The sequence below is a fragment of the Crinia signifera genome, chromosome 6, assembly GCF_055691185.1.
Source record: "Crinia signifera chromosome 6, ASM5569118v1, whole genome shotgun sequence".
Taxonomy (NCBI): domain Eukaryota; kingdom Metazoa; phylum Chordata; class Amphibia; order Anura; family Myobatrachidae; genus Crinia; species Crinia signifera.
The window spans coordinates 140,684,183-140,707,357 of NC_139222.1; the positions used below are offsets into that span (position 1 = coordinate 140,684,183).

A 23,175-nucleotide genomic window follows, 5' to 3' on the forward strand; every position below is an offset into this window, starting at 1 on the left:
GTTTCTGACAACCGTCTGACCAGATAGCTTCCTATTAACTGCTCGGACAAGATAACCTTTGCAGCAGCAATGTAGTCTGTGTACAGTGTGTGTGCAGAATATAGGCTCTTTATTTTTTTTCAACTGATAAAGCAGATGACATGCGTACACTACTGTATAATACACAGTACACACAGTTTAAATACTGTTTGCAAAATAAATACTGATGTCCCCCGATGTCCTTCTGTGGAAAGCATCAGGTCAAAAAAAGCTGAAAGATCAAAACTTGCCAAAAATAATAAACATCGACAATTAAAACCCACCACATTAGATGAATGCAGAGATATGGGGCCCTACTGTACTTCCGTGATACAGTCATTGGGTCACCAGCATGTTGGTTGACAGTCATTAAGTCAACATGAGTCTAGGTTGACAGGTCATTAGGTCGACATGGGTTAGGTTGACACAAGCATTAGGTCGACAGTTAAAAGGTCAACATGGGGCTTTTTGATATTTCATGCCCTACCATCCACTGGGAGAATAAAATAGTGTGCCGAGCGTAGCGAGCCATGTGAGCGGATGTGGTGCTACTTTCAGTGTCCATGTTGACTGTGTCAACATTCGGGATAAAAAAATGTGAAAAACCCCATGTCGAACTTTTGACTGTCGACCTAATGACCCTGTCGACTGAACCCATGTTGACCTAGACGCATGTCGACCTAATGAAGTCAACTTAATGACTGTTGACCAACATGCTGGTGACCTAATGATCCATATCCGTACTTCCATGCGTCTCTGGATTCTTATGCCGGGAAGAATTGTTGCTAGAACAGGCAAGCATCTCCTAATCTCAGCCTATCGGTCCTCTGCAGTTCTCAGAAATTGTGAGAGTGGGGGAACGTATTGGATTCCCTTCAACTATTACTCTCATACATTAACCTACTTTCAGTGTCATCTTTGTTTTGTATCCTTGACCCAGTAATGCAGTTCTTCCGTATATCTTTAAACATACTGTACTTATTGGCTTTAAAATGGGGAAAAAATTCTGAGGATATACATGAGAAAATTCTCATGTTGGATTGCTGTGTGTTTAAATATAGAGTAATGTTATTAAATATGGAAGGATCCTTTATGTATGTCGGAAAATGTGTGTGTGTAACATTAAAACCATTTTGTTCTGTTCTGTGACATTATCCGTCTGTTTTGGTGGGACATTCTGTACACAATATAGAGAACCAAGATCTGTTGCTACAGAGGGGATTTTGGAATGCTATGGGCAGCGGGTGGCATTTGCAGGCAGCCTATGCTGTTTTTGTATTGTGTTTACTCACCACTTCCACGCTAGTAGTTACATTTAATTAGTAACATTCCTTTCTTTCTCCCCATCCATGCACATTTTAGAATTTGGCATATTAACAGGAGTCCATACATGTAAAAAGAGAGAGTGATATGAGCAGTGATTTATTAAGCTTGGTGAAGTGATGCACCAGCCAATCTGCTCCTAGCTTTTAAGTTACAGGCAGTGGGCCAGATGCACTAAGCTTCAAAATTGATAAAATGGAGAGTGATAAAAAGCCAGCCAATCGGCTCCTACCTGCCATGTCATAGTTTGTGTTGAAAAATGTCAGGCAGGATCTGATTGGGTGGTTGTTTATCACTCTCCATTTTATTACTTTTGAAGTTAAGTGCATCTGGCCCTGTGTTTGAAAAGTGACAGTTAGCTAATTGGTTGATGCATTATCACCGGCCACTTTATCACTTCACCAGGCTTACTAAATCTGCCCCTCAGTCAGCTATGAAAATGCAGAATACAGGCTGTGCACCTGTTGTGTGTCCTGTGATACTATAAGGCAATTGCATCTGACATACTGTAGGCCCTATACTTTGTTATTCTCCCAATTCTGCAATTACTTACATTATGTTGTAGATTTATATGACAAACCGTAAAGCAATCTATTTTGGTAAGATTTGCCTATATTCATCTCGTTACACATTCCAGTCAAAAGCAAACTGGTGGTATGATGGAAGGGGATGGGTGGTGTTGATCATGTGCTGACAGATGAGTCGGTAGCAGAGTAGGTTTGTGTTGCTATGGAAATACATACCAAGACGACGAGAGAATAACCTCCGTTCCGATACTGTGTGGGTTACTTTGGTTATTTCAAGCATTTCTAATAATAATTTTAGTTTGGGGGTTTTTTTTTATTCAAATGATCCTAACACATTAAACCCATCTCCAGAGCATATAACTCATACCTGTTCTTTCTGCATTTAGAGGACGCACGTTTAAGAGCAGCCGCAGTGGAGCTGCGTATTTTGGTGGTATATGCTCTCCGACCAAAAGTGGTGGAGTAATAGAGGTCAGTACAACACCTGCTACATAGTCTTATCTGACAGTTACCAGATTGTATATCCAAGGGCAGGAATAATGTTACTCTGTGGGTTATTCAGGTGCAGTTGGAATTGCTTCCTGACGTACAAAATACAGATTATTATGCACAGGACCCATTCTGCAGGGCCACAGGTGGCCATTTGGAGGATGACGCCAACCTCTGCCTGTGTAAATGGAATAGTTTCACGGCCATTTAGGGGGAGGGAAGAGGCCAGGGATCTCTTTTTGTTGTACAGGCTTCACGCACATCCCCATGGCTGCTGCAAGCTGACTGATGGTGGTAGAGAAATCCGAGGCATGCAGGTCGGATCTCTACTGCAACAGGAGGCTTCTACTTGTAATAGACGCCTCCTGCTGCACTAACACAGTCAGAAGAACTCCAACCACATCTGAATGAGCCCTTCTATGCATAGATCTCAAAAGCAGCCAGTATTTTTATTTGCACTTACCAGCATTGTTCTCATTGCATCAACAAGATTGTATTTTCAGTTTACAGCATGTTAATAAAGACTAAGAACAAATGATTGCACATTAATTATACAGAAAAGTACCTAGCAGAGTATGCATTATCAGCACACAAATAAAAAAAAATGTATGGGGTATGTATACTGCGCTCTGTCCTTAAGGCACACTAACAGTGTCCACCTCCTGGGAATCTTCCCTGTAAAGACTATGGCCAATCTGCCCCTGGCTAAGAAGGTGAGACCGGGTAATTATGTTTAAAAGGGAGTCAGTTGCTCGGCAACTAGTAGATATAGATGTGTTCTCATTCATCTTTGCTGCAGTCACACCAAACAGACCGTCATGATGCACCAGATCCAGGGCCAGATGTACTACTAAGCTTTGAAAAGTGATCAAATGGAGAGTAAAAAACAACTGGCCAATCAGCTTGTAACTGTCATTTTTCAAACACAGCCTGAAACATGGAAGTTAGGAGCTGGTTGTTTATCACTCTCACTTTTCAAGCTTAGTACATCTGGCCCCCAGTGAGATGCTGCTAGCATGAAGCATGTTTTTTGTGCTGATACTTTTCTTCCTTAACATGCAGAGTCACCAATTTAGTTGTTACAAATAATGATCAACTCTAAATTGTAATGAGCAGTACAGTCTGGCCTCTGGCATGTCTAGGCCGGCAGTAAATCCATTAATAAATGATCAAACACAACAATGTTGCTAACTTGAAACACAAAGATACAGTAGTAGGATGTGTATAGTCAGCATTAGGTTACAACTATGGGCCAGATGCACCAAGCTTTAAAAGTGATAAAATAGAGAGTGATAAACAGCCAGCCAATCAGCTCCTGCCTGACATTTTTCAAACACAGTCTGTGACATGACAGGTAGGAGCTGATTGGCTGGCTGTTTATCACTCTCCATTTTATCACTTTTGAAGCGTAGTGCATCTGGACCTATATCATTACATAATGTATTACACATATACACGGGGAAAATAATAAAAAAATTGTAGTTAAAATTGTAATTGGTGTGGAATGTGCAATACACAGTGACTTGTAGAAGATATGATTATAAAGCACCTCTTTTGTGTTCTGCCCTATATAGTATGGAAACATTGCTGCCATGGCAGTGACATTGGCACAGAGTCTGGGACAAAACCTTGGCATGATGTATAACAAACCGCGTACTGCTGCTGGTAAGATCTCAGCCAGATATCTGGGATTTGCTTAGGATTTAATTATTCATGAGTGGTTCTTTATTACACTGATGTGTGTTCTTTCATCTAGGTGACTGCAGCTGTCCGGATCTGTGGCTTGGGTGTATCATGGAGGACACTGGGTAAGTGACAAAAGACGGGCCCATCAAAACGCAGGAGTGTCCCTGCCTGCTTGGGGTGGGCGGCTGACATCACATGATGTCAGCGCTCGCTCCGAATTCGGCGGAAAGCAGCCATATGATAAGAAAGTACAGGCTTACTTTTCATACCATCAAATGATTACACGTCTGCTCGCATGGTAGCGTGCGGATTCGCTTGGCAGGGGGGTGTTATTATCTAACTAAGCATAAAATGTATGCAGCCTAGGGAGCAGGTATGAATCAGGCCCTAAATACAAACGTGGAATATGTGAGCGCTATGTATATATAACTGTTAATAAATAAATATTTTTAAAGAACTTTTCTTAACAACAGTTTCATAGACGCGGCTATAAAACAATGTATTACTGTTAATCTTTGTTAGAATTACTAGGAAGGTGTTTGCCATCAGATACTCACCTCCTCCCTCCTATATGCAATCTATATGCAATAATGGGATTGGTTTGAAATCCCGGCGGTCGGAATCTCAGCGGTCAAAATCCAGACGCCGGAATCCTGACCACAAAAATCCCGACAAGGGGGGGACTTGGATCGCCCACCCTTGCAGGTGCATCGCTACACTCGGCACACAAATTTTTTCTCCCTCTGTGGGTGTCGTGGACACCCACAGAGGGACAAAGTGCCGAGATTTCGGCGGTCGGGATTTCAACTGCATCCCGCAATAATATGTACCCATAAATCTGCCAAGTAGCACCGTCCCTGCTTTACAGGACTTTATTATGGTTCTGGAATGTCGGGTATGGTTTCCACTGTTTGTCAGTCATCTTGATAAGTAGACATTTTGCCATCACTTGTTCATGAATTGCAGTAAAACAAAAACCCACACAGATCATGACTAACCTGAACAAGTCAAGATAAAAGACAGAGAGAAAGGGAATGCAGTATAATTATATACACACACATAATAAGCTCCAGTACAGATATATTGTGGTGCTCATTATTCTTGACACTACTTTGTCTTATTTCAGTTACTACCTCCCCCAGAAGTTCTCCCGCTGCAGTACTGATGAATACCGCCAGTTCCTGCAAAATGGAGGCGGTAGATGCCTGTTCAACAAACCTCATAAGGTAGACAGAAGAAAAAAAAATATCTGTTATTGTTCAAATAATGAATGCACATCAATTTTCACAAGGTGAAGGTATTTTAGGCCTTTCACGTTAAATAAGGAAAGCGAATTCTGAGCCAGGGTTAGCCTGCTCCTGACATATGGTTATAGCTATCTGTCACAGAAACTATCACAATTAACATATACCCTATATTGTCCTCCATCCCTACATTGTCTTTATATTACCTTCCTTGGGCCAGATGCACTAAGCTTCAAAAGTGCTAAAATGGAGAGTGATAAACAGCCAGCCAATCGTCTCCTGTCTGACATTTTTCAAACACAGTCTGTGACATGGCAGGTAGGAGCTCATTGGCTGGCTATTTATCACTCTCCACTTTAGCACTTTTGAAGCTTAGTGCATCTGGCTCCTTGTCTCCTATCTGCTTCTCCTTATGCTAAGACTTGACTCCTATTTTTTTTTAATTCAATCATTTTTATTGAGTTGTTTCTTTTTACAACTTAAACAGTCACCCCAAATGTGTAACATAGGTAGCATAAATAAGCATACAGAAATGCATAGCAGACAACACCATATATTAGGAATAGTGGATGCATCGTAATATTGCAAATATAGTAGAAGAGTACTAGACCACTAGAAGGATCATTGTTAGGAGACATTTCTCAGTATTTGAATGCCCGAGGGCGCCTCTCAGGCAAAAATACATAATAGCAATTCAATTAAGCAATATGGAAAATTATGGACGGTCACTAGCTGCAACAATAAAAGCTGCCTTACATAGTACCTAGTTAGCTGCCAGAAAGGAAATGAAAAAATTATAAATAATTGACCCCAAAAAAGCAACCTCACCCTAAAAACCCCCACCCTGTATACTTGGATCCATTAACCACCTAAACTATCCCTCAAGTACTACACTAACTACCTACACATGAACGAGATGGATACATACGGACAACAGGAAGCGATAGTGGTTCTTAGCTAAAACTAGTTTGAGAAGTAGCAGAATATGACTGCCTCTGTTTTAGCTAAACTATACCAAAGAAAACCTAATCTATCCCTCCCTCTCCCCCCCCCCCCCCCTCTCCCCCCAATTAAAGGATAACCATTACATGGACTAAACGGTGCAATTAACTTGTAGCATCATAACATAGAAATCAGTATGGATTATAACCAGGGCATTAAAGTAATGACCTTAAACTAAGCAAGGCGGGACCCAGCAGATATAAACGCAGTTTGCATATAATACTTAAGGCAAATTAAGAACATACTAATTCTATTATATAGGAAGCGAACAGGATATACATAAGACTGTATAGTAATGAGAAAATAATAAAAAAAGGTACAGAAGATGGAGTGGGCCACTCAAACTAGTATGTGGCATCCAATTCTAGACTAGCCAGTTTTCATTGCCAAGAACGGACCAAGGTGCATTAGGGAACCCATATCCAAGCTCTTGGGGACTCACTGGAATTAATCCAGGATAGTCAAATATTGAAATGAGGAAACGTGAAACTGTAATCAGGAGAAATGTAGTAAGTTTCAGTTGAGCCATAGCAACATCGAAGCATGTGGGTATAGGGTACCAAGTACCCTCAGAACCAGAGAGATTCATCTGTATAAGCATTTTCAGGGTGTGGGGATTACAGGATCAGGACACCAAGGCATATTCTTCACCATTCCAGGAGAACATTTATCAGGGACATGAGAGGTGGAAAGGGTTGTTTCCTGGACGTCATCAATCTTTTTAACAAGCCTGTCAGCTAAGGCATATATGGCCTGGATAATTTGCTGGAAAAGTTGTTTCCATGACTATGTCCATAGTAAATACAGTTGTAATTTCAAGCATTAAGAAGATTAGGCAGGCTGCTGTAGAGGAGTCCTTAGGGGTGGCTAGCACACCCCACAATTTGCAGATGTACCGAGGATAGTGGTAGCAGAAACACAATTGGCTGTAAGCACAGTGACTAGTTCTAGAGGTGCCGTCCACACTTGTCAGCCTGGATGGTTGCAGGGAGGACAAGGATCCAAAATGGCATCCGGAGCACACACAACATGGGCACTGTCTTACCCACCCCACTTAAACTACAGGAGGCTCCGGGTAATTCTGCACCAACGGGGATCACAATATGGTGCTCCTGCCACGGATGCGAGAAGGGTCAAAGGAGGGCATGCAGCGACCTCTCCACAGCTGCAGCACCCAGCCAGTACCGTGGGAGGATCCCCGAGCTACGGCCCCCACTTCCTCCAAAAGTGCGGATGACCATCCGTTCTCAGCCGTGTAGTCACTCAGCAGTGTGCTGCAGCGCTGGCAGGCATTGCGGTCACTGCGCTTCACCAGCAGGGCCATCCAAGTTGGCGTTGTATCCTCGGCCGCAGGAGAAGCAGGATATTTCAGGCCACGATCACCCCCCCCCCCCCCCCCAAGACTTGACTCCTATTTACTTTACTCATGAAGGTCCCCATTGATTACTTTTTGCTCCAACTCGTACCTGCTTTGCCTTGTATCCGGAACACCTCATGCTTGCCTGACCCTCCTCATCTCTTATGCCTGTCCTCCCAAACCCACCCTACCCCCTGATTGAGCTAGGTAGTTAGGGACCAGGAATCATTTAGCATGGATTATTTGTATACCACAATAAAATCCAGCTCATTCATTGTCTATGCTAAATGCTGCAAATCAGAATTGCAGACACAGTGAATGCTAAGCCATAGCCTAACATTTTATCCTGTACCTTTTTGGAGGCACCCCTTCTCCATGACATGTCTGTTGCACTTTTTTTAATTCTCTACACAATTTGCACTGAGCAAAGGCCCACAACAGATATGGTTGTGGGCCTTTTTGCTACTATAGTATGTTACTAGCCAATGGGATTATTGATGCCTATATTTGCAGCACTGCAACACACTGGAGTGCGATACCTCTCACACTGCAAACACAGCTGTGTAACAGCACTGATAACCATTTATTGTATTTACTGTGCGGTCTCCTCTCTACACACTATACATTTTCCATTTCCTCTCCCAGCTGTTGGATGCTCCATCCTGTGGGAATGGATTTGTGGAAGTGGGGGAGGAATGTGACTGCGGATCAGCTGCTGTGAGTACCTAAACTACTAATATTTTTTATTTTAATCAGAAACATTTTACCCAGTTCTGGACATGAAGGGGGCATAATACTACGTTTCACTTGTCATTTTACTTTAAAAAAACAAAAAGAAGAAATACTGCTGCTGAATGTGTGTTGGTGGTTTCACCACATAATTGGTGTAAGAGTGTTTGTGTTGTGGTTTGCAGGAATGTAACCGGACCGGTGCCTGGAACTGCTGTAAAAAATGCACCCTCAGCCATGACGCAATGTGCAGTGATGGCCTATGTTGCCGACGATGTCGGGTAAGGAGACTGGTAAACACAAAATGGCTAGGTCTAATTAGCAATCACATATGACTGACAAATATAGCACTAGCAGATGATGGGTAGTGAGTAATACTACTACTGTGATCATAGCCAGTAATCAGGACATGTGTGATGGTGCAGTGATCTGTTACGTAGGTGCAGGACACATAATGAATATACCAATGTTTTCTGGGCGATGCAGAAATGACTGTACCCACCTTATGTTTGGAGGTTTAGTTGGTGGCATCGCAGCTGTATGTGTTGTGGCTCAGAGTCCCAGGGTATTGCCAGGCAACATTCCTCACTTAACGCTCGTCATCCAATCATGCGCCACCAGGGAGCATGAATGTATATAGTGTTCATTACATATTGGGCACATTAAACGGACACCATACACTATTTTATCACATCCAGCAATCCGGTTATGCTAGGTATTTATAAAATCCTATGCCTGTGTGGAGCATGTTATGGAATTGTATCATACCCTCCAACATGACCCATTCCATTAGTTACAAAATGCTCTGTTCCTGGACTTCACTGCCAGTGGCAGTTACAGATGTGAGCCTGCAGCACAGTCCAATATTCAAAAAGGGGAGCCACACCTAATGCCACTCCAAACATCACTGTCCTGGACTTACTGGCAGTTGATGTGACCCCCCTCTTTGAATACTGGACTGTGCTAGAGTCCAAGCTCTGTAACTGCCACTGGCAGGGAAGTCCAGGAACAGAGCATTTTGTACCTAATGGAATGGGTCATGTTGGAGGGTATGTTGTATTATGATACTGTTAAATGGTCAGGTCAAGTTAGTGTAATGCTCTCTAGAGAGTATTTAATTGTGCACAGTATTGTATAAAGGAAAAATAGGTGTTACAGTATATTCTATATATTCTAGGATTGTTTATATAAGAAGACCTATTATTCTGCCTATGAAGTATATTTTACATTGCTGTTTTTCTTCCAATTCAAACAGTGTGGCCATTTTGTGGCATGCCCGGACCAATCGTGGCTTGTTCTGAGTGTTGAGAAACGGTATCACTAATGTTGTTGGGCAGATTGGGTGAGACGTGACTTATTGGCACTTCTCATCCTATAAAACAACTTTAAGTCACATTAGTGTAGTGGGAAGATGTCCACATATGGATTTAGTTGTCAGCAGTCCGAGGTTAGCAGATGATATTGGGCATTGCACATGATGGCGTGATCATTTTGGCTGTATCATTTTGTGTAGTGTCAGCCAAACATTGGTTAAGGGCTTCGCAGTAGTGAAAGGAAATATATTTTTTAGGACCGCATTTAAATACAGCAAGTCACTACAGCATCTTTAAATGTTTTATTCACAGTATGAACCCAGAGGTATGGTCTGTCGGGAGCCTGTTAATGAATGTGATGTGCCAGAGACGTGTCCAGGAGACTCCGGTGTGGTGAGTGCTGACATACGGTCTGCCACTGGCAGCACATAGTAACCCTCTGGCTCTCCAGTTGCTGCTGTTGAGCTACATCTGAAGTGCTGGGAGTTTGGTATGGACCTTTCCATTCTGCAAGGGGATTAGATGTATATATGCAGAAATAAAAATGCAAAGTATCTTGTTATTGTTAAAATAGGTATATAAGTACCGTTATCCCTAGTTGATAATATTCAGATCACAGTGTATATAATATATATATATTATTTACAGTCAGCAGTGTACCTTTTTTTAGAGGACCTCCTTTCTTTTAGTTGCCCTGTGGCTCAATCACAAGCATCAACGCCACCTTCACGGAGCTGCTGCACTACACGCGATTCGTGTGTGTTTGAAGAGTGGGTGAAGCCAATATACAGGGGCGCAGGTACCCCTGCGTTCACCACTGTCACCCCCTCCTTTCTTTTAAATGGGGTGGCAAGTGCTTTGTTACAGCCCGCAGCACTGGCTCCCGGGACTCTGCTTCCCGGCACAGCTGCTGACGCTCACTGTAGGGGTTACCGATGGATGGTGCATTAAAGAAAATGAAATGGAATTGGAACCAAGTACACCCATTCAGTAAGATAAAAACAAACAACAGTGAAGAGAATGTAGGGTACTTATGTAGTATCTGGGCTGCCGATTTTTTGATTGTATGCCTTAAGTTAAGGCATACAATCAGATGCGATGCGATGCGATATCGCATCGCATCGCATCCGATATCGGATGCGATATCGGATGCGATGACCCGATTTTTCCATAGGAATCAATGTTAAAATGATTCCTATGGAAAAATGGGTCCTTTTCATACCCCTACTATCCAAGTGGGCATGGAGTTGGATATAAACCTGTGGCGAGCGTAGCGAGCCACCGAGCCCGAAGCGTGGCGAGCGAAGCGAGCCCCGCGAGGGGACGGTATTCGTCCCCTCGCGGGGCTCGCTTCGCTCGCCACGCTTCGGGCTCGGTGGCTCGCTACGCTCGCCACAGGTTTATATCCAACTCCATGCCCACTTGGATAGTAGGGGTATGAAAAGGACCCATTTTTCCCATTGAATTCCATGTTAAAATGGACTCAGTCCATTTTAACATTGATTCCTATGGAAAAATCGGGTCATCGCATCGCATCGCATCGAATCGCATGGTCGCATGCGATGCGATGCGATCTCCCGATCCGACCCGATTTAGAAATCGGCAGCCCAGATACTACATAAGTACCGAATGTAGCAGTCAGAGTAGGATGTTCAGGCCATAGGTACTATTTGACTAAGGGGATGAGGTAAACATGGAATAAATAAAGACAAGTGTTTCCATTTCATAATCCTGATCCTCCACTTAATTCATTATATATAATAATGGAATAGAGTGGAGGATCAGTTCTCTTCTAATATGGGGGCAAATGCTCCTCTTGCAGCCAAACCCACACACGTATGGGGAGAATACACAAATTATGCACAGTTCGTTATCTATAGCTATATCATTTTTTTGTTTTTTCTGTACACAAAAGTCATAGGGCTATTAATGATAATCTATTTTGTTTTGTTTACACAGTGTCCTGCAAATGTACACAAGCAGGATGGATACTTCTGCGACAATGAACAGGTGACAGAGTTGTCAGTTTGGATACCTATTACTGTCTGTTTATGTTACTCTGCCTTTGTCTTGTTCGGAAGCACTGAGGTACAGGAACAACATTCCTCCTATATGGGACTTTGATAGAGGAGACTTGGCTGTTTTTACATGGTGACCGGATCTGGGTGCTGCGTGTAATGTAACAGTGCAGCACCCAGCTCCTGTCACTGAGCAGGTGCCAGCTTTTTGGTGTTATCCCTCAGCAGGCAACACCCGGGTCGGGTCTACCATGGCCAAACACAGGATTTCTACAGAAAGAATTTAGAATCAAACACAATATTGCAGTAATAGGCCTAAGGCAGACATTTTTAGGAGGTTACTAGCAAGAACAGTTGAATTGTGAGATTATTTAATAACCTATTAGCTGCAAATCACTTTCTTTTCAATCTTTGCATGTGGTTACTTGACAGGGTCGGTGTTATGGAGGCCGGTGTAAAACCAGAGATCGTCAGTGCAACTCTGTGTGGGGTCACAGTGAGTATTACTCTGTAGCTAGCTGCATTAATCCCAGCACGCAGCTGTAGGCTCAGTTTATAACTGTTTAACAAAATCTACCTGCCCGTGTGCTATTCCCGACCTTTTGCCCCCTTAGAGCTCTTAGTGGCTGCTATGGATGATGTCTCATACTATATGCTACCCCACACATATACGCCTCCATTGCTTTGCCATACACTTTTTGCCACCAAGCTAGAGGGCGGTTTGAGCTTAGAGAAACCTAATCAGGAGTGGGCACTCTTATATCATCCTCATCTTACAAAAGACAAAACCCAGCCCACTTCATATTCATTGGGATCACCGTGTGAAATATGCTCCCAGTGGGAGTAGGGAGAGTCAGAGATTGGAAAAGTTAGGGGTACAGAGAGAGAGAGAAATGGAGGTGAAGGTACGCATAGTCCAAGGTGTGCAAAGCCCAAGTCCATTGTGTTTGATGCCCCCCCCTCGGGTTCGATGCGCGGTCCCGTGCGCAATGGACCTGAGCTAGAGGTCTGACCTGCTGCCTGTATGGGCCACATTCTGTTCTGTCCAGTTAGACTACATATACATGTGGCTTAAATGGGCTAACAGCCAGATTCTAACATTTGCCTGCAGTATAAGCATATTGCCCAAGATAAACTGTATTGTGAATAATCCAAAACATATCAGCCTTCCAGGATCATCCCTCATTCTTACATGTTGATTTCTCAAGCTCTAGAATTGAACTTTTATAATCTATCAACAACTGCAGTGCATGAACTCAACACCGGTTTCTGTTTTATTTCAGGTGCATCTGACAGGTTTTGTTATGAAAAACTAAACATTGAGGGGACCGAAAAGGGCAATTGTGGAAGAGATGGAGATAACTGGATTCAGTGCAGTAAACCGTAAGTGAACATGGATATTGGTTTCCATCTTTAGGGAGAATATGTACCACACTTTTTCTATTCAGAAGGTTGTTCTTATGTTGGTGATACTGTAGGACAAAAATAGTCTCTATACAATTGTCTGACATTGTACAGTGCTACATAAGCTGGGACATACACAAACAGATCGATCCAACTATCCGAGTTGTCTGCCAAACTAAAATGGGCAGGCGGTGTTGGCTGGTCTTCTAACCATCTCTTTCATAAAAACAGCCAACACTGTCTGCTTACTTCTGCTTTTAGCCCAGTGCTGGTTACCTCAAAATCAGGGATAAATAACATAGTGTGGCCACTGACGTTAGGGTAACCAGAACTGGACATTGACATCCTGAGCCGATGGCAGCAGTGCGGGGGTCCCTCCATCATGATTTTGCACAGGCCAGGGGAGTTGGGCTTGCAAAAATAAAGTGTGCGCTCTGCACAGAGCAGTTTCACATGAGCCAATTTGGATGCAAAATCCAATACAAACCCCCCCCCCCCCCAAATCCTGCACAGCAATCTGCCAGTGCCAGGTCCGATCTAGGGGAGCAGGTCACATGTCAGTCTGCCAGCGCCATTAACAGAACTAGGCAGACAGAGTAACCATCTACTTCTGTGACAGAACATTCAGCTATGGGGAAAATGATCAACTTTTCTCCTACAAAAAAAAAGCATATTTGATTTCTGCCTCTAATTGGTCCTACTGTTTTTCTCCAGTTCTGAAAGTGTGGGAGCAATCTGATCTTTGTTTGCTATGAATGACAGATGTTCTGCATTTAATATCTTCTAGACCAGTGGTTCCCAAACTGGATGCCTAGGCACCCTGGGGTGCCTTAGGACACTTACAGGGGTGCCTTGGATTGGTGGACCAAAAGCAATTCATATTATTTATGGTCCATGTATCAGGCAAAACCAGTGCTTGTGGCTGCCAATCATAATATATGTGGACAAACAGAACAAATCCTGTCCCTCACCAGAGAACGGTGACATATACACAATGCACTTCATTTAATATTTGTTTTCTGAATTTCTCGATAAGAAGCATCTGGCCTAGGGTTGCCTTGAAAATATTTTGATGCTCTAGGGTGCCGTGATTCAAAAAAGTTTGGGAACCACTGTTCGAGACTGTTGTTCATGTGACCTTTTTTTATATCCTCAACCTATAGGGATGTTCTCTGTGGCTACCTCCTATGCACAAACATCTCTGGAGTACCAAGGATTGGAGAACTGAGCAGTGACATCACTAGTATGAGTTTCTATCACCAGAATAGATACATTGACTGCAGGTATGAAGACAGAAGAGACAAGTCTACTTATTCACATTTTAGTTTTTATAAAATACTATTGAAAGTTTAAAGAAAAAAGTCTACAAGTGAGAGCCTTGAACTCAGTGCTATAATATAGCTGATGACATCATAGGAAATAGTGAATCAAAGTCGTCTTTTTGTTCTGCAGGAGACTGGTATGAGGATGTGAAGTGTTGGTTGAGATAGGTCCGTAGTAAATTCCCTATGTGTAGAATTATTACTTTACTCCCAAAAGCTTCTTAAACAATGCATGTAACCCTGTAACATCCTGATTGACCGAAGCAATATTTCACACCTACATTTTCCTGTTACTCCTAATCCTGGTACCCTTAAGCTGAGGGCTGTTTCCCTGCCCAATAACTTTCCTGTGATTTGTATTTCTTCCTTTTTAGAGGAGGGCAGGTGATACTACCAGATGGCTCATGTTTGGGGTACGTGGAGGATGGTACACCGTGTGGACCCAACATGATGTGCCTAGATCGAAAGTGTCTCTCCGCTACTGCTTTCAACTTCAGCTCTTGTCCCAGCAGTGGGAGCGGAGCAGTGTGCTCAGACCATGGGGTAGGTTCTACAGTTATCCCTGAATGATGGAAATACTGTGAGCCAGATGCACTAAGCTTCCAAAGTGATAAAATGGAGAGTGATAAACAGCCAGCCTATCAGCTCCTACCTGCCGTGTCACAGACTGTGTCTGAAAAATGTCAGGCAGGAGCTGATTGGCTGGTTGTTTATCATTCTCCATTTTATCACTTTTGAAGCTTAGTGCATCTGGCCCTGTATTATTGGTCATTTGTTTGTGTGTCATGTGCAAAATTTTGCAAACATAGGTGAAACGAAAACTTATGCACAGTGCAAGCAGCAATTTTGTGTGATGTATCAATATTGATAAGACTGAAGACATGAATAAGTGATTCATGTCGCAGTGATGTTACTGATAAATAGGCAGAATATTAATCTGCCAAAATGGCTGCCACTTCTATGTATAGGTACTATATCTACATTTAACCACTTAACTGCTATGGTTGCATGCAACCAGTTACAGGTGTACTTTCATTCATACAGTCCTGTGCAACCATGCTGTCCTCCATTCCTTTAGAAATGGAAATTAGGTATGTTTTCCTGAATGCAAAGATCATCTGGAGGACTAGTGATCTTACCTCCAAGACCCACTCCCCTGTACACTGCATGAGATGTAGGGTGAGAGGAAATGTGATTGCTGAACAGAGGATGTGGGTTTTTGTATTGATACAAGTAGTTCATTGCCACAAAGGAATCTGTTACCATTGCCTAGGTGGGGTTTTAAGCTATCACCATTTAGAAATGATTGGCTACTGGTCAGTTTGAGGATACTGTTACAGTGGGTAGCTGTGGAAATTGGGACTGCCGCCCCCCCCCCCCCCCCACACACACACACACACACACACATTATTCTACACTAAAATATTTATATACGCTTTACAAAAATTTAAAAAAACACCTCTGCCTTTTATCTGCTTTCAGGTTTGTAGTAATGAGGGAAAATGCATTTGTCACTCAGACTGGACCGGCAAGGACTGCAGTGTGTATGATCCGCTTCCCAAACCTAAATCCACCGGGGCTGTGGAGAAATACAAAGGTATTTGCTCTCAGCACTTACAAACACCCTGGCTGTGTGTTAAGGTGATCACTATTTTGTATTAGGTCAGCTGGATGGTATATCTTAGGAGGATAATGTTGCTGGTAGGTGCTACCTATAACCAGGCCTTCTACACACATCTTAGAAATAAATGTTGAGCTGATATTGGGCTCAGATACATTTCCTGACTTGGATTATTTCACTTTTGAACTATTACCGTGTTTTATTTGTTCTCTATAACACAGTTGTCTGATCAGTGCTCAGCTCTGTATCTTGGGAATTCATTGATGTTTTGAGAAAACTCCATAACATGTCCATACTAGAAATTGGGCTTTCTATATCTATATATGGAAACCAATGTCTGGTTGATACAACATAATGCACAAAGGTGTTTTTAGGAACACATAAGCCGCTACAGTAATCCTCTCCTTAGGGTACAGAAGAAGGTAGAATGTGCTGGTCCTCCTGTATGTATACTCTTGTAACAGTTGCATCATCCTTCCAGGTCCAAGTGGCACAAATATCATCATTGGATCCATTGCAGGGGCTGTGCTCATTGCTGCCATTGTACTAGGGGGCACTGGATGGGGTTTCAAGTAAGTGACAGACTGACAATTTTACTGATCCTTTATATTTATAGTCTTTGCTTTATGCTGTTATTTGTCTTTATAATGATGTGGAAATAATTGCCTTTTCTTTTTTTCTTTTGGCAAGGAATATCCGGAGAGGAAGGTACAAACCAGAGGATTACAATAGTTTGTTCTCCATCATCCTCATCATCATCCCATCATCCCTCCAGCAAGCTGCCTCCCATTCCCATCGGCATCACTCTAAGGGCCTGATTCTGTAAGCTGCGAACATTGCAGCTTACCGAGCACCAAAGACACCACCCGCCACCATCGGTTCCCCTAGTTAACATGCGAGGGGATGTGTAACAATGACACATCCCCTCGTATGTCTCCGCTGCAGGAGAAATCATTCAATGGTCGCTGAGTATCGAATGATTTCTAATAGCTTCACAAGTAACAGTCAGTGGGAACTGACTTCCATTTGCGAGCACTAGGATGAAGAGGGGGCGGTCGGGTTACAATATATAGCTGCAGTAGATGACATTGCAATATTCTATGGGCGGTATTCAATGTGAATACCGGCGAGGTGCAGCGAATCCTGTTGAGGATTCGCTGCACATTCGCCACGTTCTGGAGCCTCGCCGGCTCCGGTATTCAACGAGTCAGGCGAATATGAGCTCCTGCGGTGAACGCTGCAGGGAGCCTGAGGACGGTGGCAGGCAGGGAGATGGAAGTCTCTCTGCCTGCCCCAGAGCGTATGTGGGGGGGAGGTGGGCTCCCCGGGGGTGCCAGCAGGGGACCGGGTATATTCACTACACCCGATCGTGCATATGTAACGATCGGGTGCAGTGAATATATGAATATCTAATGAGCGCCTCGGCTACGGCGCCCCCTGCTGGCTGCTGTGTAAAAAATATATTTATATTTAAATTAAATATATATTCATGTGCTTACAGCACATGAATAAAAATAGCATGCCCCTCCTCAGAATAAAATTCCTGATTTTTTGACACCAAATGTAAAAAACAAAACACTTTATTTTAAAAGGTCACATTCCACTTCACCATAAAAAGATAGCGATTGCTACTCGGTGAATCATGGCCATCTGGTCATTGAATAGGGTGATTCACCGTTTTAGTCAAAATTCGCCAAACAGCACAAATTCGCCATAAAAACATGGCGAATCAGGCTCATTGAATACCGCCCTATGACACACAGCAACCAATCAACTTTCATAAATCTGACTAGACTAATATGGGTTCAGGGAAGTCTTTTTAAGGCCCCCCCATACACAGGTCCGATTTGGCCTGTTTTCACAGATCGAGTCAATGGAGTAGATGAAAACTAGCCCAACCGGCGGTGTTTTAATATCCGATCCGATGTGAGGCCCTGTGCAGATCAAATTGAGAGATCATATGTGCTGTACATATGATCTCCGGATATGCTCCCCTCCCGGTGGTCGGGAACGGGGTCACATGCAATACATTCCATGTGAAAAGACCGCATGCAAACCTGCTACTCAGGAAGGTCCTGGGGATCGGATGGACATACACTGTATGCGAGATATCGCAGCAGTATATGGCCACCTTCACTCTGACTGAGGGGGTCATTCTGGTTGACTCACAGAGCTGCGAATATCCCAGCTTTGCGAGTCAATTGACCGTCACCTGCACAAACGCCTACCCGCCGCATGCACAGCAATTTTCCCTGCATGCTTGCAAATTGATGTTTTGCATAAACATCCATTCGCAGCTTGCATGCAGGGCAGAAATCATTCGATGGTCGCCGTCTATTGAATGATTTCTAAGGCTTTCGCAAATCTAAGTCACTCTTTGGTGACTGAGATATGCGGCACCCTTGCACGGTAAGAGGGTGGGCAGTTGTCATCCGGGGACATCAGCTGCCCACCCCTGGCACCCGCGTCAAGGCTGAATTACCATGGGAACGCCCAGCATTTTCATGGGAATACACATAAAACGCTGGGCGTTCCTATGGGAGCGACCCATGCCTGCCGCCCCCTGCCCACATTGCTCCGCACGAACGGGCCAGCGACTGTTGAAGCCGCCGCGTCCGTTTGCACAGATGATGTCACCGTCACTCCCCGTTGCTAATTCACAATGGGGAGTATGAACATAGGTGCCGATTTTTGTTTTTGCTGGTGGGTGCTCAAGCCAAAAATATAGGGGAGTGGCTTATGGGAAAGGGGCGTGGCCACAAAATAATACGGTACTCTTTACCTAGAACGGCGCGAACGATGTCCATCGCGGTCATCGTGGGTAAAAAATCGCGGGCATCGCGGCCATTGCATGCACTAAAAAAACGGGTGCGACGCGATGCCCGCGATTTCCCATAGGGATCAATGTTAAAAGTGTGATTGGACGCGATTTTACTGTTCAATGCCTCAATGCCCGCGATTTTTCCATAGGAAACAATGGTAAATGGGCCACAGAGCCCTAATAGTCCCCCTGAAGTCTGAAATGGCCCCCACAATTGTTAACGCCACCCCACGATCAACGTAAACCCGAAGCGTGGCGAGCACAGCGGTACGCGTCCTCCGACCTTTTCATACCCCCACTATCCACGTCGGCGTGGAGTTGAGAATAGAATAGTGTGGCGAGCGCAGCGAGCCACCGAGCCCGAATCGTGGCGAGGGGACGCGGATACCTGTGAAGCCCGAGAAGGGACGCATTTACCTGTGAAGGTATCTGCATCCCCTCGCGGGGCTCGCTGCGCTCGCCACGCTTCGGGCTCGGTGGCTCGCTGCGCTCGCCACACTATTCTATTCTCAACTCCACGCTGACGTGGATAGTGGGGGTATGAAAAGGTCAGAGGACGCGTACCGCTGCGCTCGCCACGCTTCGGGTTCACGTTGATCGTGGGGTGGCGTTAACAATTGTGGGGGCCATTTCAGACTTCAGGGGGACTATTTGGGCTCTGTGGCCCATTTAACATTGTTTCCTATGGAAAAATCGCGGGCATTGAGGCATTGAACAGTAAAATCGCGTCCAATCACACTTTTAACATTGTTCCCTATGGGAAATCGCGGGCATCGCGTCGCACCCGTTTTTTAGTGCATTTGATGGCCGCGATGCCCGCGATGGGCGCCGTGCTAGGTAAAGAGTACCAATAATACTGATTTATATTACGCAGCACAGTTGTCTCCAATATTCAAATTATGGCAACAGTGCCAAATACATAAATGCCCACACAGTGCCAAATATATAAATGCCCACACAGTGCAGGTACAAAAATCCCCCCCACAGTGCCAAATACATAAATGCCCCCACAGTGCAGGTACATAAATGCCCACACAGTACCTGTGCCAGCGATGAGGGAGGGGGAGTGCAGTGGGACACGGGCAGGTGGGCTGCTGCTGAGCGGGTGGGTGCTCATCAGTTTCTGTGGATGCTCGGGCCCTCAAGCACCCACAGAACCGGCACCTATGAGTATGAATTACAATGACCTCCTGAGTGTATCCTGGTTTCCTGGTCAAAAACTTGGAGTGTTATTAAAACAACTACCATATAGTTCCCTTACTCTGCTGAGCCTCATATTACTCCCCTGGAGTCAGTATTGGCTGTTATGGATTAAAGTACACCACTCCACTTAGCAGTGCATTCATAAGTCTCAATATATATTCCCTTTCTATTAACTGCTGTCTCTTGTTGTTTTTCAGGTCTGGCTGTGGATAGCTGGTTAGACATCAGCTGTGACATTCTCTCATCATTTTTCCAATATTCTGTATCATTCCCATGACACCTTTAAGCCTTTCTAATGACACAAACAAGATGATGGTCCAATTGGGGTGTGATAAAAAAAAAGGAGAAGTTGCAGCAGAGAAACTACAACAGATATTTACGGGAACACTCTCCCTGTCTTCCAAAAAATAAAATAAAATGGTCTCTTCCTCAGGACAGTGACAGACCACAACATCATGGCTTCCTGTTGCAGGAGCCTTATTGAACTGATCAGTCTTAAAAGCTGCAGCAATTTCTAACTAGGAAGAAGTGACCCCTCAAAACACATCACTGCCGTTAATACACTTTTGCCATTGACAAGTGCTGACCCACTAAAACCAGTTACTGACATTACAACACTTTATACTTAAAATGGGATCAATCTCCTTAAATTGTACAAATAGCTTGCACAAAGTGGAGGCTGCCATTTTGTGGGATGAACCAATGTTTAGAAACATCATTAAAGAAAGTGCTGTGAAGAGAAAGTGATGGGCTTCATTGTCAAGAATGGTGGTTGAGCCCATAAAATGGCTGCCTCCTTGGTGCAGGCAACTTCACTGCCATTAGTCAATCTTGGTCCTAAGGGGACTGTTTTAAAGACAGCATTGTCATTGGTGCACATTTGGGCACCTGCAGTCTGGCCACTTTTTATTATTACTGCCATAAATATCCTTTATTCCAGGTAATAACAGGGAATTTCATTGATAATGGAGACCAGACTACATGTTTGATATAAGGAAGAATGTTCCTTTTTAACACTAGGCCCCAATATCTTATATACTTAAGCCTAGGGATATCTATATTTGAAAATATTTTTTAAATAATAATGTAAGGCAGATAGGCACTAAAATATTTACATATGCTAATTGCACTAACAAATGGAATTGAAGACTATGAAAAGGGGTTTAATATTTTTTTGGGGGGACAGATAACTGACTCATATTTACCACCAAAAGCCGCTGATATAACCAATATATATAGGAAGACGAAATCCCCCAAATTCAAGAATATTGCTCACAAAGACCCTGGCTCAAATGACTTTTAACATTCTGGATTTGCAAAGGTTTAAAACTGTTTTACTATATTGTTTGAATGTAATAATCAAGACCCCTGAGACATAGACTGAAATGGCTACTCTGTTTGCTGTATGAATTTGTGTGTATATTGCTCCTGGTATCTCATGTGTATTTGGAGAACATTTTTGCCTCAGTCTAGTAAGACCTGCCAGTATACTGTACCACTGAAGCTTGTGTAAAAATAATCAGCAACTGAAATTCCTCTCCAGCATCTCAAACAACACTCAAGTACAGGTCTCTATTATTTAAACCAGATGTTTGAGAGCTTTTTATCAACTCGCTACCAAAGCCTTCACCAGTCCTAATATATGCACAGAACATGATTCAGCACAAGGTAAACAGAAAATCGTTTGTACTCAAGACTGCACAATGCGCTCAGAAAACGACGCTTACTGAAGTAACAAATGAAATCAGGATATGGCTTCATTAAAGATCAAAATATAACATGGATATAATACATCACATTGTGTTGGACATGTCTGCACAAACATGAATGAACATAAATCTGTGCAGAAAAATGAGACTATTAGGCAACCTGTAAAATGGATACACTGGCATTAGTGAGTACTGATAAATGAACATCAAAGGACGTGCACAAATAAGAACTGTCCTTCCATGGTTACATTCAGCCATCACACGAGTTGTCCTATTATTGGGATGCGGACAGGTGATCACAGACCACCAAAAGATTCCTTCGCTAAGCAATGTTGAATGTCTCACTTGATGGGTACAAGGGAGTTTGCCATTAGCTTACTGGGTTTGGATCAACTTTTAACAGCTTTTAAAACATCCATCCTATGGGATTTTGATGCAGTAGGGTCGGGGGTCTTAATGAAATTGATTTTTTTTTTTTATTACAAAGACAATAAATAAAATGAATGTTCTCACTGTGACAGGGTCTAGAGATACATTGTTAACTATGTCATTTTATCTGCAAGAAAATAGTATTTCCAGACTTACGCTGAGGTTACTTGATGTTTTCTTTAATACAGATTAAGGAGCAACAAACTACATCTGCAAATGCAGTTTTCGTATATAATGATTTCTAATGGTGTGTACACGCGCAACGATTTTACGTTCCATTTGATTCGATTTGATTTCCCCAATTCCAAGCCCTTTTGATTTGGCCTTTGCTTTCCATTCCATTTCACATTCAATCTGCACTTTGCATTTGATATCGATTTCAAAGTGCATTAGATTTGCATGTTCTGAAATTATGCAGATCAAAATCGAATCCAAAGGCACAATGTACACATTCAAATTACTGGATCGAATTAGATATCTCCTTGCCTGCAGAATCTATTTTTCCTTTCGATATAGAGAAAACTGGAGCGCACATCAAATCGAATGCGGATCAAAGGCGTCTTAAAAACTATTTGATTTCAATTTGATTTTGCTTCTATAAGCAAAATCAAATCCAAAATCTGTCAAAATAGAAGGTTACTAAAGATTGTGATCCTCTCTTAAAATAGCAGCATTGTTAAGAAAAAAGTAAGCACATCATTTAATTTGACAATACACCATTACCATAGCGAGATTAGGGGGGGGGGGGGGGGGGAGGCTCAGCCCCAGCCCCCCCCTCTTTCTACCTGGTGAGAGCACAGTGTCATCACTAGCTCTCCTGATTCCTGTCTCAATGTGTATGCAATACATGTCCTTGCATGTGACAGGGTAGATGATACAGTAGATTTTCTTTTCTTATGTGTATTTTGAGGTTCTTTAAGTGTCCTGTGTTACACTACAAGAGCACTTTATAAAATAGTT

The 23,175-nt window shown here is 43.2% G+C and overlaps 1 protein-coding gene across 2 annotated transcripts in view; it reads left to right on the top strand.

Moving 5' to 3' along the window:
• ADAM11 (ADAM metallopeptidase domain 11) overlaps positions 1-22,304 on the top strand; it is a 75,636-nt gene extending 53,332 nt beyond the window's left edge. For both annotated transcript variants that reach the window (XM_083147442.1, XM_083147443.1), the window contains 16 exons: positions 2,255-2,339; positions 3,932-4,022; positions 4,114-4,165; positions 5,170-5,269; positions 8,292-8,363; positions 8,561-8,656; positions 10,001-10,081; positions 11,648-11,698; positions 12,139-12,202; positions 12,990-13,089; positions 14,274-14,393; positions 14,807-14,975; positions 15,915-16,029; positions 16,535-16,625; positions 16,744-16,761; positions 20,275-22,304. In XM_083147442.1, coding sequence (XP_083003568.1) covers positions 2,255-2,339; positions 3,932-4,022; positions 4,114-4,165; positions 5,170-5,269; positions 8,292-8,363; positions 8,561-8,656; positions 10,001-10,081; positions 11,648-11,698; positions 12,139-12,202; positions 12,990-13,089; positions 14,274-14,393; positions 14,807-14,975; positions 15,915-16,029; positions 16,535-16,625; positions 16,744-16,761; positions 20,275-20,290 — 1,321 coding nt within the window. In that variant the 3' untranslated portion in view covers positions 20,291-22,304. The remainder of the gene's footprint in view (positions 1-2,254; positions 2,340-3,931; positions 4,023-4,113; positions 4,166-5,169; positions 5,270-8,291; positions 8,364-8,560; positions 8,657-10,000; positions 10,082-11,647; positions 11,699-12,138; positions 12,203-12,989; positions 13,090-14,273; positions 14,394-14,806; positions 14,976-15,914; positions 16,030-16,534; positions 16,626-16,743; positions 16,762-20,274) is intronic.
• The last annotated feature ends 871 nt before the right edge of the window (positions 22,305-23,175 follow it).